At 37.6% G+C, this 16256-nt stretch overlaps 1 protein-coding gene across 1 annotated transcript in view; it reads right to left on the reverse strand.

Annotated features, from left to right (window-relative positions):
• Positions 1–392: 392 nt before the first annotated feature.
• The window catches only part of PJA2 (praja ring finger ubiquitin ligase 2), a 46725-nt gene continuing 30861 nt past the window's right edge, over positions 393–16256 (reverse strand). Inside the window, exons 6-9 of the mRNA XM_049769130.1 lie at positions 9644–9755; positions 5093–5207; positions 4654–4775; positions 393–3501 (exon numbers count right to left, since the gene is read on the reverse strand). Coding sequence (XP_049625087.1) covers positions 3376–3501; positions 4654–4775; positions 5093–5207; positions 9644–9755 — 475 coding nt within the window. The 3' untranslated portion in view covers positions 393–3375. The remainder of the gene's footprint in view (positions 3502–4653; positions 4776–5092; positions 5208–9643; positions 9756–16256) is intronic.

Below are 16256 nucleotides of genomic sequence, written 5' to 3' on the forward strand. Positions count from 1 at the left end.
AAGGCAGGGTCTGCTCACTCAGGACCCTCACCAAGCACTTCTGTGAAGCTGGGCTTTAGAAGGGTCTTCTGCAGTCACAGAGCAGGTAATAATAGCAGGTGCTCAGAAATCATCTACAGATTTCTTTAAAAGCTGTTCTTTGTTGGGACAAGAACCATAGTATAGTGGGTATGGCACTTGCATCAAGCGGATCTGGGTTATTCCTGATATCCCATTTGATCCCTGGAGCACCACCAGGAATAATTTCCGAGTGCAGTCAGGAGTAAGCCCTGAATATTGCCGGGCGTGGCCCGACTATCACAACAGAAACAAACAAAACATATATTTCTGTTCTTTGACCAACTGCTAATCCTTGAGGATTTGTAAGTATAGAAGTGATAGGACTACACAACTAAATATTAAAAGACCACTGAGTATATCCTGTTTATTGTTAATGATTTACATGAAAAATGATGAACGAGCATGGTAGAATAAACCAACCATTACATTTAGACCTGGGCTTTTGAAAAACTTGCATTCCATTTTAACAGTTCATATATATTTAAAAGCTTATATATAAATTCAGATCAATCCAGATCACAATAATCTTAAGAGTTAGTTAGCTTTAAGATTAAACAATTAAACACAAAAGAAAATCACATGGATCTACCTTTAAATATAGGCATTCATTTAAGAAGAAAAGAAAATGTTTAAAAAAATAAAATTAGATCAAGTCAATAGAGAAATGAGAAAAATAGTATTTTCCATTAACATTCATACTTATTTCTAATTTCTTACAGTCTTAACTTTCTCAAAAAGATCCAAGTTATTTTGGTATTTGAACTTAATAGTCTTAGCATGTATCAGTTTGTTACAATAAAAACGCTAAAACCTCAATCTTTTTTTAATGAAAACGTTTAAGTCAACTCGTTCAACTTTTCTCCTTCATAGCAGCTGTTTAGAGATAAATGGGTAGCCAAGAATGAAGGTCAGGAATAGATTTAAAGCAAAATGTACAAAAGCTATCTTCAACTGATTTCTCAATACTGCTGAGTTTGGAACCAAAACCTCTTAAAAACAATTATACTTTAATAGGTGAAAAAGAAATATCTTCTTTGGGGGACAGCTGCTATCTACAAGAAGAAAATCAAAGTCCCTTAAAACTGCCTAAATATAATGTGTGGCTTATTGTAGAGAAATCTGTAGCAATGTCAGTTTAACCAGTAAGTGCCACAACAGATAAATATTAAAGGGAAAAAAAATCACTAGCCACAAAGTTTTGAAAATTAACAAAAAGAATTACACTAACCACAAATTTCCACAATATATACTGAGAATTAATTTTAATCTGATTTGAATGGTTGACACTAACCAATCATCATTAAAATGTGGTATGGAGAGATCACAGAGTAGAAAACAAGCAAATATAAGTTTTTACAATGTGACTATATACATCAGAAGGAGAACATGCTAGCTAATGCAGTATTAAGGCCTGAATGTAAGCATTTCCAAAGTCACAGAAGCCCCAAAGAATCCCTAAGTTACAAACTCACATTACATGCATGCACTGTTCAGTTCCTTTTACCCATAAGAGGATACATGGTATTTTTGCTGGAAATACCAGACAGATTTACAATATATGCAAAAATTAGAATGCAAGTGTTGTATTAAGCCTCCAATGTGCCAACAGCAAAACTTCGTTTATGAACAGATAAAATAGAATATAAATACCCAGAAGAATTACACAAATAAAACGTAATTCTGCTTTTTGTGTGTCCAGACTAAATAATGTACTACTTGGATTGATGTGAATTTACCAAGTACTTTGTTATTTTCCTTGCTCAAGTGTATTCTAATGACCATCATTCTTGGATGCTGATCTCAGATCATATATGGAAGCTAAATATTATTTCCAGATTTGTGCATATTTGTGTACTAAGTATTATCACATAAAAGGAAAGCTACATAATTGCAATTTGGGATTATGCAATTATAAAAATGACCCAATATGTCTATGTCAATAAAAAAGAATAAGTAAAGCTGTTTTCCTTGTTTTAGTAAACATTTGTGAAAAGAACTCATATAAAGAGTAAATCTGAGGTCAGAATCTCTTATCTCTTTAGAAAAAGGAAAAAAAAAAGGAATTATAATATGTATTTGTTTTTATTCACACCAGGAAATCCTCCTATCTGTTCTCTTTTCACCCATAGAGTAATTTGGCTACTTTTAACTACCTATTTTTACTTTAGCTCCAGGTAAATGATTTTACCATAACACATTAAGTTAAAAAAAAAATACCTTAATAAGATTTAAAACTCCTTATTCAAAAATACTTTAAAGGAATTGATTATAAGTATAGTTTAGATTTAAAGATGGTATTACGGTCATAAATAGTCCCAACGGTTTCATCTTTCATTCAAGTTAGTAAAATTAACATTCTAGCTTTCTGAAAGATTCATAATTTCCTTCAAAAATATAACAGAATAAATGTTAAAGCATTTATGCATGTTTTCACACTTTCCAAAATATTTCAAGCCAAAGTTAGATGATATAAGTTACCCAGTATTTATTAAATTAATATGCCAAAAGTGTTCTGGCCCTTCAAGTATAACTTTATCCAAGTACAAAGTATCTCCTGAGGCCACCTATTCACCTAAAAGTACTGAGCACCACAGTTCTTATGCTTTGTTGATTTTCTTTCTAGCGCTGGCTATGATAATAATGCCATATGTTTTATTAGTATTGTATTAGCACATCTACCATTTGAAAAAAATAACTTATTTTATTATCTACCATTTCAGGTTTTAAAATTAGTAATTTTCTCATCAGAATTCTAGTCCTTTTGTCTGGCATTCTAAAAAGTTCTAATTTTAAATGAGAATGGAAGAATAGAAACTTTCCCCCCAAAACACTCAGTATTATTAACCAAGAGGTTTAATATGGCAATGGCAAAGGAACCAATGAAAATAATGTTTTAGAATTCTTTTTATTTCCAATGAAACCAAACTTTACCACTGTTGTGATCACAGTCTACACATTTGATGCAAATAGGAGAGCTTAATCATAATCACTTAGTGGCAATACTGTAGACAAAGCCAATATTGTATGCCACATAGATGATTATTTCTTCTGGAAAGAATTGATTGATAAAGCTTGACTTGACAGTTAAATGCCAACATATTCAACTAAGGAAAATGGATGCACTGCTTCAACATTCAGCTAGAAAATGTTTGGTAGTTCCTGCAACCTAAGTTTAGTTTAGAAAGATGAGCCTCTTTCTAAACTATGGTGGAGACTATATAGCATTTTAATATACTTATATATAATTATCTGCATGTTGGGTTTGGAAGGAATTTGCTGATTTACTCGATACACTGATCTCCTTCACGTGTAGGTTTAAGAGGCTTCTGCAGTACTGTCATTGGAAGGTGGGGTGTCCTGGTCAGGCTCTGAGGGAGCAGCTGCAGAGGCTTCGACAACAGCAGGTGGGAAATGACGGCGGCACACAGGACACGTTCCTGACTGCAGGGAGCCAAAAAGCAACAGTTCAGAAAAAACAGGGAGATCTTAACGACTACGATAAAACTATCAAATAAATTAGAGATGAATGCAGTCATACCAACCATACTGACTAACAATGAGTTATATCACTGAAGATTACAACAGGGCTGACAGTTTGTCCATCAGCATTCGATGGAAATATGCACATGAATTACTCAACATTACTTAATACAAAGCTGATGTGCAAGACTGTGGGACCTTCAATCGGTAATAGTTTGGAATTTTAAAGAAAAGAAATATTAAGGTGTTAACTCGAGAGAAACGTATCATTGTAGTGGAACCTACCCTAAGTCACACAATTTACAGACAGTAGATAAGGGAGGCCCATATGTGGCTAAGGAAATACAGGCAAATATTGTATTGGAGTAATGCTGAAGAGAAAGGTTGGAGAACAACATGGAAAACCATGAAAGCAAAGAAAGATTTAATTTAAATTTTTACAAAGGAATAGTAAACATTTTTACATAGGACATTAGTGATTTTTAAGTAGATTCAACAAAGACAATATGTGAGTGAAAGAGGAAACAAAGCCCTCCACCGGCCAAAAATGGTTAAAATGAGGGAAGGAAGAAAGAAGAAAAAAGTAGTAGGGAACCATATACTAAGTAAAACAGGTCGGAGGTGATTTTGGAATCTCTAATTTAGACAAAGTTGACTGAAAGAGTCTGTGGGGCTCAAATGAATCCCAGCGTCACCCACAGGCACCAAGCACAGACCTTGTGCAGATGTTGGACTTTTCTCACAGTGTGCAATCTCTGGAGCACAACAGATATTTACTGCGTGTGCACCACAGCCTAAGTATGGGATCCCATATCACTATGGCCAAGAACATGAACAGCAAAATGAAGCATATATGTAAGTGTTATTTATCATTGCAAAGGAAGGGAAGGTGGAAGAGTTCACAAAAGTTTTTAAGCAAAACAAAGATATCTAGAATTTTTGAACAAAACTTAACAATACATAAAAAAACTTTACTAAGAGGTATCTGGTAAGTTTATTAAACATGGCTCACTTACATTTTCAGAGACAATGTATGTAAAAAAAAAAAAAAAGACATGATGCCATTACATCATAGAACCTCCAAACTAATTTGAAGGCCAATCCAGTGCTTACCTTCTGAAGCCAAATTGAGACGCATGGTTTGTGAAAGAAATGGTGACAGGGCAGCTCGGTTGCTATGTCGTCCTTGACATACTCACTGCAGCAGATTGGACAACACTGCTCCTGGCCAATAGCTGAAAGGAATGAGAGATGTTCTCTGCCAATCATATCAAGTCTAACTGAGATAGATTTTCTAAAAGAATCAAACAAAAACTCGGAAAATGGCAAAGGAGTTTCTGTTAAAACTAAACTTAGTAGATGTTGCTTTTGTAGAAAAACTGACTTCTTCACCAACTTTTCTTTCTTCGCCAACTGCATAACAACAGTCTTTTACTACATGAAACTTTGTGTACAGAAATTAATAAAACTTTCCCTACATATTTTATTTTAGCTCCTGGATTTTATCTACTAACAGACCCGTGCAAATTGACACTAGTAATTTTGCTTTTACCTGTGTGGTCCTCAAGAACAAGAGTTTCTGGAAGCCCATCAATGCTCTCTTTACTAGCAGGTGGGTTGGCTACTTCCACATCTACTGCAAGAGACTCTAAATGTGCCAGGGCAGTCTGAAAAAGATGTCATACCACTTTTTTAGAAAACAGTTTGTTTAAAATTATTGTTTTTTTAGTGAGGCAACAGTGGTATACCAATCACATGTCATGGGACTACAATGTTACCACATTAAATTGCCACTGTCCCTCTATCATAGTCTTGGGCCCTTTCAGTTCACTGAACCCTTCCCCTTGTTTAATCAAATTCTGTTGTCAAAGTCTACGGACTGGCTTCATTGGCTATTGTCTATTTGCGTCTGTTTCTTCATATACCAAACATGAGTGATATCATATAGTTGTCTTCTTTTTGTTTATGGTACAAAAAACAAAAACCCTTTCCTCTTCGTAAAGCTGAGTAATAACTGACTATGTATACCATAATTTTAATCACTCATCTCACTGGGCAGTACGACTGTTTCCATCGCTGTGCCATTCACTGTAAAGAGCACTGAGAAAGTAGTGAGTCTTACCATCTGACACACCATACATGGAGCTGCCATCTAAAAATCAGAATTCCTGAATTAGGGAGTAAAATGATACTGTCATGGGCTGAGCAGGGGGAAATATGCTTGGCAGGGTACATCTAGTAGGTGCTGAAACTGTTGATTACATGTTTATCGTTAATATCATGTTTATGTACTTGAAAATTGAGAGTAGACTTTTCTGGGGAAGGAAAAAAAAATGAAGTGATGAACATCTGATAATAACTCTGCACTAGTTATATTTTGTGGTACTTAAAGTGTATCAAATCAACACACTGTACACCATAAATTTATTGTTATATGTTCATTATATCTTAATAAAGATGGGAAATAAAAAGCAAAGCATGAACATACATTGCAATATTATTCAGCCTTGAAAAGATAGGTAATTCTGACCTATGTACAACATAGATGAGCCTTATATTGCTACATAAGATGTAGCAAACAAACCAATCAAGAGGGATAGACTGTGTAATTATACTTCAATGAGATGCTTAAAGTTGTAAAATGGAGAAAGTAGGTAACTGCGAGAAACTGGGGAGGAGGACGACTGGAAAATTTATGGTTTACAGTAATATGAAAGTATCTCATGTCATTTAACATTATTATTTAAATGGCTAACAGGCTACATGTTGGTATATGATGTCATTGCAATAAAAAGGTGAAGAGTTAATAATTAATAGTTAATAAAACTGAACAGATTTGGTTGTTTGTAGATACTAAAAAAAGAAAAATGGGCTAGCAGTTAAAATGATTTTCTCGGGCCGGAGAGATAGCATGGAGGTGAGGCATTTGCCTTTCGTGCAAAAGGTCGCTGGTTCGAATCCCAGCATCCCATATGGTCCCCGAGCCTGCCAGGGGCAATTTCTGAGCGTGGAGCTAGGAGTGATCCCTGAGCACTGCCGGGTGTGACTCAAAAACCAAAAAAAAAAAAAAAAAAAAAAAATTGATTTTCTCTCTGGGCCTTTTATATATTTTCCATTTGTCAACTAACATATTTATAAGCTTTAAAAGTAGAGGTTGCTGAAGAAACATCACAAAAGGGACTTTGCTTCCTAGCTTTTGTGTGCTTGCTGGACCAGACTTTGCAACCTGCTAAGCTTCCCTACCACGTGTCTCTGCAGCAGAGATCTTCTATGACAGTACTCCTGAGTGAGTGGAGCATCGATGTCTTCTGGATGTGGACTAGCTCCAGTGCCTGACTATCTACATGAAGCAGCCAACAGTTTCCCTTGGCACCCACGCTGGGTAATTTTATAGAAGAGCACTTCCAGTTAGTTACCAACTGTGAGAGCTTCTCAACACCAGAGGGCTAGTTTTTGGTAAGCTCCAATGGAGACTTCAAGCAAAATCAGCCAGTATCGTATTCTGTTTCTAATGCTAACCTTAACCCTAAGAATTTCTAAGATTTACCTTTCTAAGAGTTCTGGCTGTGCACTCAATAAATTGGATATAAATACAGGGAACAGGGGAGATGGAAACGCTGTATTTCAGCATATCAAACATTATTATTTTTATTTATTTATTTATTTATTTATTTATTTTTTGTTTTTTTGGGTCACACCAAGCATTGCTCAGGGGTTACTCCTGGCTCTACACTCAGAAATCGCTCCTGGCAGGCTCGGGGGACCATATGGGACGCTGGGATAACCGATGACCTTCTGCATGAAAGGCAAATGCCTTACCCTCCATGCTATCTCTCCGGCCCCTCAAACATTATTTTTTAAATGTGAGATTACTATATTCTTTTTTTCTTGTTTTTTTTTTTTTTTTTGGGGGGGGGCCCACACCCAGTGGCGCTCAGGCGTTACTCCTAGCTATGGGCTCAGAAATCGTTCCTGGCTCAGGGGACCATATGGAACGCTGGGGATCGAACCCAAGACCGTCCTGGGTCAGCTGCATGCAAGGCAAAAGCCCTTCCACTGTGCTATCACTCCGGCCCCAGATTACTATATTCTTTAGCATTCACTTTACTTCCTGCTTAGCCAATCCTTTATTATTCTAATCTTGTTAAACAGATGAACAATTATATGAATTCTGTTCATAGTATTGTTTTCTCTTTTGAGATTGAGTCTAGACTGACTAGAACTGGTTTTAGAAATGGTTCCATTCTTTAAAATATAAGAATAAAATTTGATGAATGTTTGGTTGAATCTTTTCACTTGAATTAAGTGCTGAGACACTTGCCAATAAGAATGGGACTCTATCCAGCCATGGTCCATAGTGGTATCACAATTAACCCAAATATCACCATGTCTGATTGCAATGTGCCAACTAAAACATGCCTCGGGACCCAGGTGGCTGCACTTAACCTTTTGGCAGCAATGAAGAAACTGGGATATAAGATGAATCCTTCTGAGTGCCCAAGTGAGCTTACAAAGGAAAGATAACAAATTCAGTCACAACTACTCCTTGAGTCAAACAGTATGTGGAAAAAGAAATCTTCCAATAATCTTAAACTTCCAATAAAATCCCCAAAACAAAAACAATAAACAAAAAGCCCTTATTTCTGAAACTCACACCTAAAAGGTAACTAACTGTAAGTTGAGAATTAGAGATACTCATTCTGGACCAGAAAGACAGTACAGAGGGTAGAGTGCTTGTTTGCATAAAGAAACCTAGCTAGGTTTGATCGCCTAAATCCCAACTGGTTCTCAAAGTCCAACTAAGAGTGATTTCTGAGCACAGTCAGTAGTAAGCCCAGAGCACTGCCACAAGTAGCACCGAAACAAAAGTGAAAAGAAAAAGCAAAGGGAGAGATCAGTTCTTAGTCTCCCAGTGCAAGCTGGCATTTGTCTTCTCCTGACCTGATGAAAATTGCATGATTCTGCCCTTCCATGTAGCTGAACTGTGATTATATACCACACCTGACTTATCCACTCATTTGTCTTTGGCCAGTGAGGCTGACTCCATATTCTAGCTCTAGTGCCAAGTGCTGCAATGAACAGTACTGTGCATGACCTTTTGAATGAATGATTTTGCTACCCAGGAGGTAGATATTGCTGGGTCATAGAGTGATTCTCTTATTTTTCTGAGACATCTCCATACTCGTTTCTACAGGAGCTACACCAGACCACATTTCTACCAGCAGTGAGTGAGAATTCCTTTTTCTCTATCCTCCAACAAAGATTATTTCACTCATCATTTTGACCCATTCAATTTGATTCATTCAAATTCATTTATCTGAAACACTTTAGAAACTTTGAGGTATTTACTTTGGGGAGGGGGAGAACGGAGAGTCTGGGACCCACCCAGCAATATTCAAGGTTTACTCCTGGCTCTGCACTCAGGGTCACTTCCAGCAATGCTCAGAGGTTGTTATATAAAGAAAGAATGCCTGGGATCTAACCTGGTAGGCCACATGCAAGGCCTACTTCTGTACTACCCCTATAACCACTAGATATTACAGTTTAAAGACTTATAACAATTATATATACTAATGTAGTAAAAAAAAATCTCAAATATAAGAGGACTTTCCACCTTAGGCAAACACAGTTATAAGCAAGTTTTCTGTTTTACTTATTTAAGATAAAATCAAGCCAAATTTAAACACCACTGCCATATATGAATACATGTTTGCAGTGGTGATGAAAAAAAAAAAAAAACCAAAATTCTTACCAATTTTAATCAACAAGAAAGCATTTAATAGTCATGGGAAGAAAATAAGAGAAATAATTTGTCTCTTCATATGGATCTTCAGTTTCATGTCATAAAATAGGTAAGCACATTCATTTTAGGTACAAATATTCATAATAATTCATTGAGAAGAACATATATTTTCTAGATGTAAGCAAAATATATTCCAATCTTCAATTAAAAACTGGAAAACAATGCAATTTAGGCAAATCATTATTATTATATATTAATATACTAAAGTTATGAGAAAAGCTTGCCCTTTAGAAAGTTAAAATAAACTTTATAAACCTTGAGTTTTATCATTCTGCACTTATATCTGGACATCAGAAATACCTCCATAGCCTGGGCTAAACGTTCTTCAAGTGCCATGTACGTGAGGAACTGAGGATCCACATAAGAAATCGCCTCAGCAACTCCCAGTCCGTCTGCGAAGCCATCAAAGAGGCTGGAAAAAAACAACAAACCAAACAACCATGATTTGGGAAGTTTTAAAGATGAAGAACATTTTATTTCCATGCTTATTTAGGGTCAATAAATATAGAATATAAACAGAAAATCTTAAGTATTTCATTTAAGTTTGTGAAATGCACAGAGACTGACACACATCACAAATAACAAGAACAAGCAGTGCGGGCAAGGATGTAGGGAAAAAGAGACTCAAATTCACTGCTGGTGGGAGTGTAGACTGGTCCAACCTTTTGGAAACAAATTCGGTAATTTTCAAAAAAACTAGAAATTAAGCTCCCATATGTTCTAGCAATCCAATCCTAGAGATTTACCCTACAAACCAAAAAAATACAATGCAGAAAACCCCTCTGCATTCCTATTTTAATTGCAGCACTATTCACAATAACCAGAATCTGGAAACAATACAAGTGTCGGAAGACTTATGAATGGTTAAAGAAACCAGCACATCTACAATACGGTGTAGCATTGTAATACGGTGGAGTATTACACAGCTTATCGAGAAAAATGAAGTCATGAAATTTGTTTATGCACAGGTGGATATGAAGATTATAATACTGAATGAAGTGAGTCAGAGGGAGAGGAACAGATATAAAATAATCTCACTCATTGAAAAATAAAAGACAACAGAGATGAGGATTACGAGGACCAGTCCACGGAAGGAAGCTTGCCCCCCCCCCAAGAAAAAAAAAACCCACCCAAAAACCAAAAACAAACTGAGAGTGCAGTTAAACTAGAGAACATCTGCTTTGATGATGATATTTGGAACTGATCACTATGGATAAGAACTGAGTATTACTTATGTTACAGGTCCTACTCATCGAATACGTTTTTGCAAATTACCATTTTCTTTCTCTTCCCCCCCTACTTCTTCTTTCCTTCTCCCCTTTCTTCTTGCTCTTCTTCATCAGTTCAATCTAGGTTAAATAAAACCCATGCTGTCACTTTCTCTTTAGGAAAGGAACCAAGATAAATAAGATGCAGTGGACAATACTACATAGGGTAGCCAACTCTAATAGTCCTCACTACCACATTGCTGAGTACTCTAGATGTGAAAACTAAGCATATCCTAAAATGCTCTAGTCACTATCTAACCCTGAAACCTTCATTTAGCAAGGCCCACCCTCATCAGTGATGAAGTACCTAGAAATTGGAAAACCTTCCAACTCCAACGTACTGGCCACACTATTTTAAACTTATTTCTACTGCATTTACTTATTTTTCTTTTCTCATCTCTCTTATCTTCTGTTCTCCCTCTCTCCTAATCTATATCCAAGCTAATTATTTATCTTTATTAATTCAATTATTTCTTAAGAGCTCAGACCTCTGAGCTATATACTAACCCTCTCCCCCCCTCTTCAGAAATTCGTCTATCATTTCATCCCCTGATCCAGACCTGATACCTCTCTTTATTTAACACTCTTTACTCTCAGTTCTTAAATCATTAGGTACCAAGACCAACCACATGCCCCAATAAGCCATGATCCAGCTCCCAAAATGAAAGGACACCCTCTCAGTACCACATCTCAGCAAGAAACTACAACCAACACTCCCGCTGATTCATGCTACGTGGCCCTTCTCACCCCCCCCCATGTGAACTGTTGCATGATACAGGATTAAGCCCCAGAAGGATCCCCAGCACCAGAGAAGCCTACATTTCCTTTAGATGTTTAATACTTCTATAATAATACCTCTTAGTTTATTCCCAAACGTAAGGTAGCCTCTTTTATTTTCTTTAGTTTTTTAAGTTTATTTTTATTTATTTTTTTCTTTTATATATATATATATATATATATATATAGTCACCTGGTTTGGTTCTACTTGGTATGAAAACCTACAAGAAAACGTCTTGCCTAGGAAAAACTCAGGTAAGAACCAGGGCACAGAGATTGCCTGACATTCTTACCCCCAAATGCACCAGAAATGTAATATGGCACCATTCCTTTTTGCAAAGTCATACTAAAAAAAGGGGAAATTTTATGTGGAGAAACAAGCTCTTATCTACTAGGGATAAGAACCCATACATTTTATAATACAGGGGTGCCTCCCACCCTCAACATGTGTCATGTGGAAATAACTTAAGACTCCATGTGATCAGACAGTGACCATCCAATCCCAAGCCCTAGAAATAGAAAGGACACAGTTCCCTGCAACACCACCAGGAACCAAACTACCCCTGGGATTCCTGCTTGAGCACCAACTTGCACCAATTCTGGTATGACATCCTGACTAAGAGCAATTGTCCTACCTATTCACCTAAAGGTAAGATGAAATCAGAAGATAGTCATCCTTTGATCTATGCAAAAACAAAGATTGCTAACTACAGAAAACTGACTTTCACTGGGCACAACTTACCCTGGGACCAATAAGAAAACCCTAGCCTAGGCCTCAGCATAGGAAATGTACAATAACTAAGATCTCTAATTTCTGTTGTCTGACTTTGATAACTACAACTGAGCAGCACTTCTGGAAACACAATGAAAGACTCTATCCTAGGCTTCATCCTAGGATCTGTGCAAAAACCAAGACCACCAGTTAAAGAAGTCTGATTACAACAACAGTGATAGAACAGAACTTCTAGAACCGTAAAGAAAGACGCTATGGTAGGCTTCATCCTATGACCTGTACAAATACAAAGATCTCTAGTTACAGAGGCCTGATTCTATCATCCACAATTGAGTGGAAAGTTTCCTGGCACCATAAAAAGACCTTAGAGTGTGAAATAGTGTGTGTGAGGAGCCTGTAGTAATTTCCATGACAGTATGCTTCAAGAGTGGAGAAACCCTGTATCTCTTACTTAAGCCAAGGGAATTCCCTTTCTTATTTCCCCAATACTTACTGTGCCTATAAAAAAAAAAGAAAAAGAAAAAGCATGAAACCTTGTCACACTAGCTGTCCTTCCTTTTTTCTTTCGTTCTCATGGTTATTGTTTGGTTGTCATATTTATTGCTGTGGTACTTTTTTGTAGTTGTTGGTTTTGTTTTTTTTGTTTCTTTTTTGTTGTTGTTTTTTATTATTATGTCTCTCTTTTTTCCCTTTCTTCTTTTAAACTGATATTTATAACCTCTAGATGGACTCCCACCAGTCTTCTGTTTGCTCATTGTTTCTTTTTCTTTTCTTTTCAATCAGAACCACATTACTTGAATCATCTTATTCTACCTGTTACATCCCATCTAAGGAAAGCACGCACCAGACGTGGTCTTTTCCTTCCCTGGTGCAGGGCTTTCCTCTTCTTAAAGAATTATTTGCCAAAAGGCCCGCTTAGCGAAGTCAATCATTTGACCCTTTGCGTGGATTATTGGCGGTAATTCTAACATGGCTGTAACATTGCATCCTTCTCTATTTGGCACTATAGAAATCCAGCCTCAGCTCTCCTACAGACAAAGAAATGTCAGTACCAAAGCCCGCCAAAAGTCTGAGCTGAGCTCTTCTGTGATCTCTTTCTCTCCCCGCATTTCCTTAAAGGTATCTGGTTTCTCTTTACCTGTTTCTTCATATGCTAATTCTAGCTCTGATCTCATTGGTTCATCCCCTTTTCTTTTCTCCCTGGCTACGCCCCAAAAATCCATCTATATAGGGCCCGATTCAAGAAATAAACTCTCTGGTCCCTCGCCACTTGTTTTCACCATGTAGTTCTGTGTGGTTTCATTTATTTCATATTTCAGAATTTGTATTTCATATTCATCCGCTCGTGCATCCGCTTGATTCCCAGTGGAAAAATAAACCCACTAAGGTTTGCTTCAGGGACTTTTATATCTAATTATGATAAAAGTCCACAGCATACCTCATCATAAATTGAGGGGAGAAAAAGTGGATGGTACCAGGACCCAGTGGTTGAGTAGAAATAAAAGATGATCAGACTTACACACCAAACCCAAAGTCAACAACAAGAACAGAACCAATACCCAATCTATAAATAGCTATACAAAGAGGGACCAGTTACCCAAGCAGTCTGGGGGAGGGAGTGCAAAGTAGGGGGTGCTGGGAACAGGGGTGGAGGGAGGACAACACTGGTGGTGGAAATACCGATTCAATGTCACTATGTACCTTAAATATTACTACGAAAGATCTGTGATTCACGTTGATCACAATAAAAATAATTTAAATGAAAAAAAAAAAACTGAGTACTAAAGGGGATAAAGTGATATGCATGGTACACTTCATTAACAGTGTTAAATGTTAAAAAGAGAACAAAAGGGCCCAGAGAGATAGCACAGTGGCGTTTGCCTTGCAAGCAGCCGATCCAGGACCAAAGGTGGTTGGTTTGAATCTTGGTGTCCCATATGGTCCCCCGTGCCTGCCACGAGCTATTTCTGAGCAGACAGCCAGGTATAACCCCTGAGCACTGCCGGGTGTGGCCCAAAAACCAAAAAAAAAAAAAAAAAAAAAAAAAAAGACAGAGCGAGAACAAAAGGGGTGGGGGAGTGTGTGTGAGAGTGAGTGATTGAGTGACTGGGAGGTAAAAATGCCAGCCACAGAGACAGGTGTGTGTGTGTGTGTGGGGGGGGGGGAACTGGGGCATTGGTGGCAGGAAAGGTGCAACAGTGAAGGGAGGTGTACATTTATAACTGAAACTCAAGCATGAACAGCTTTGTAACCTTGGTGTTTAAATAAAGGAATTATCTAAGAAAAATTGTGGCACGAGGAGCAGGGAAAACCCAACAAGAAAGTTAAATGTTAACTATAAAGACTGAAGCCAGCACTGTCGGTTCTCCAGGAAGCTACATGCTTATTGCAGTTTTCAGGAAAATTATGTTAGCTCAGGGATTACTGAAGTCTGTGAGAGAGGCAGTAGTAAATTTCACCTCTAATTTTTCCCTCTGCTATTAATTTTACTTTTCCATCTAAATGTAGGTAGGTCTTGTATAACAGCCAAAAAATTATTTCATTTATTTTAATTCTCTCATGACTCAAAATCTCTTTCCCTTCTGTCATCTTGTATTATTTATTACCCTGGGCTCAAACTATTGTATTTTCCTTAGTCTCGCTTTCATTCTTCTATGAACTAAGGCCTGATTCACCTTGAAACACATCTAACATTTCACCGTACCCATTTATATTTCAAATTTTGTAAATTACAGTATACCCTCATTCCTCTTCTCTTTAATCTTGAGCCTAGGAACCGACAGTGCTGGCTTTCTTTCTGTTGTTGAGTGCAAATATTATACTGAATAAAAGCAGAAACAAAGGATGTCTTTGCTTTGTGCCCAATCATAGAGGGAATGCTTTCAGTTATTCATCAATGTGAATACTTGGTATGGATTTGTTTTAGAATAGATGGCAATTATTATCTTAAGGAAGTTTCCATTCACTTTGATTTTGTTGGTGATTTTATTATGAATAGATGTTGAATACTGATTATGATCCTATGAAAGCTTCTTTCATAGGATACATATCAATAAAATGATATATCACATACATAAGGTCCTAACACATACATAATACATTTACAAAAATAGAAATCATACCAACTATCCTCTTAGATCACAGTATCAGGAATATAGAAATTAAACCATAAAAAGATGGTGAAACACTCCATCACCTAGAAACTGAACAAAACACCACTTAGTAACAACTGAATCTAAGATAAAATCAAAGAAGAAATAAACTATCAGATTAATGGGACATCATCAGAAGGCGAAATTTCATAGTAATAAAGGCCTACACAAGGAAAAAAAAAAGCTCAAATCAACCAACAAACACACATAATAGCTTCCACATGCCTGTTAAGTAAGTGCACCTGGATGCCCAGACATTCCACTGGTTTGGGACCACCCTTTCACCCTCCCAGTAAGTAAGCGCACCTGGGTGCCCAGACCCTCTGCTGGTCTGGGACTGGCCTCACCCTCCTCAGGACCCCTTCAGCCCGTCCACCCGGTGAGTAAGCACACCTGGGCGCCCAAACCCTCCACTGGTCTGGGATCATCCTTGCGCCCTCAGGACCCTTTATGCCCCCCAGTAAATGCGCGGACCTAGGCGCCTGAACCTTTGGCTGGTTTGAGACTGGCCCCCCTGCAACACCCCTTCTGCTTGCTCGGAACTTAGGGCTGGTTTTGAGACCGCCCTTACCCCAGTAGGACCTCCTCCTCAGCAGGGAGGTAAGTGCTATACTGGGGCAGGGAGGTAAGTGCTATACTGGGGCACTGTATCTTTGGGCAGGTTTGAGACCTCCCAACCAATGTGCCACACCAGGAATCACACGCACCTTTGGGCAGAGTTAAGACAGTCAGCCTCCCTCCCTAGGACCACAATCTGTGCAAACGAAAGAGAGTCTAACTTGTAACACATAGGTCTAGTCATCTCAAACTGAACACTCAATTTCCTCAGATAATTCCACAGACCATAATACAGGATAGCAAAACAATGAAGCAGCTTGTAATCTCCCAATCATACTTAGACAAGTCATCTGGCTAAGGAAAAATAAACTCTAAATCAGGGGTCTCAAACTCAATTTACCTGGGGGCCGCAGGAGGCAAAGTCG

Source organism: Suncus etruscus, chromosome 2 (assembly GCF_024139225.1).
Source record: "Suncus etruscus isolate mSunEtr1 chromosome 2, mSunEtr1.pri.cur, whole genome shotgun sequence".
NCBI classification, from domain to species: domain Eukaryota; kingdom Metazoa; phylum Chordata; class Mammalia; order Eulipotyphla; family Soricidae; genus Suncus; species Suncus etruscus.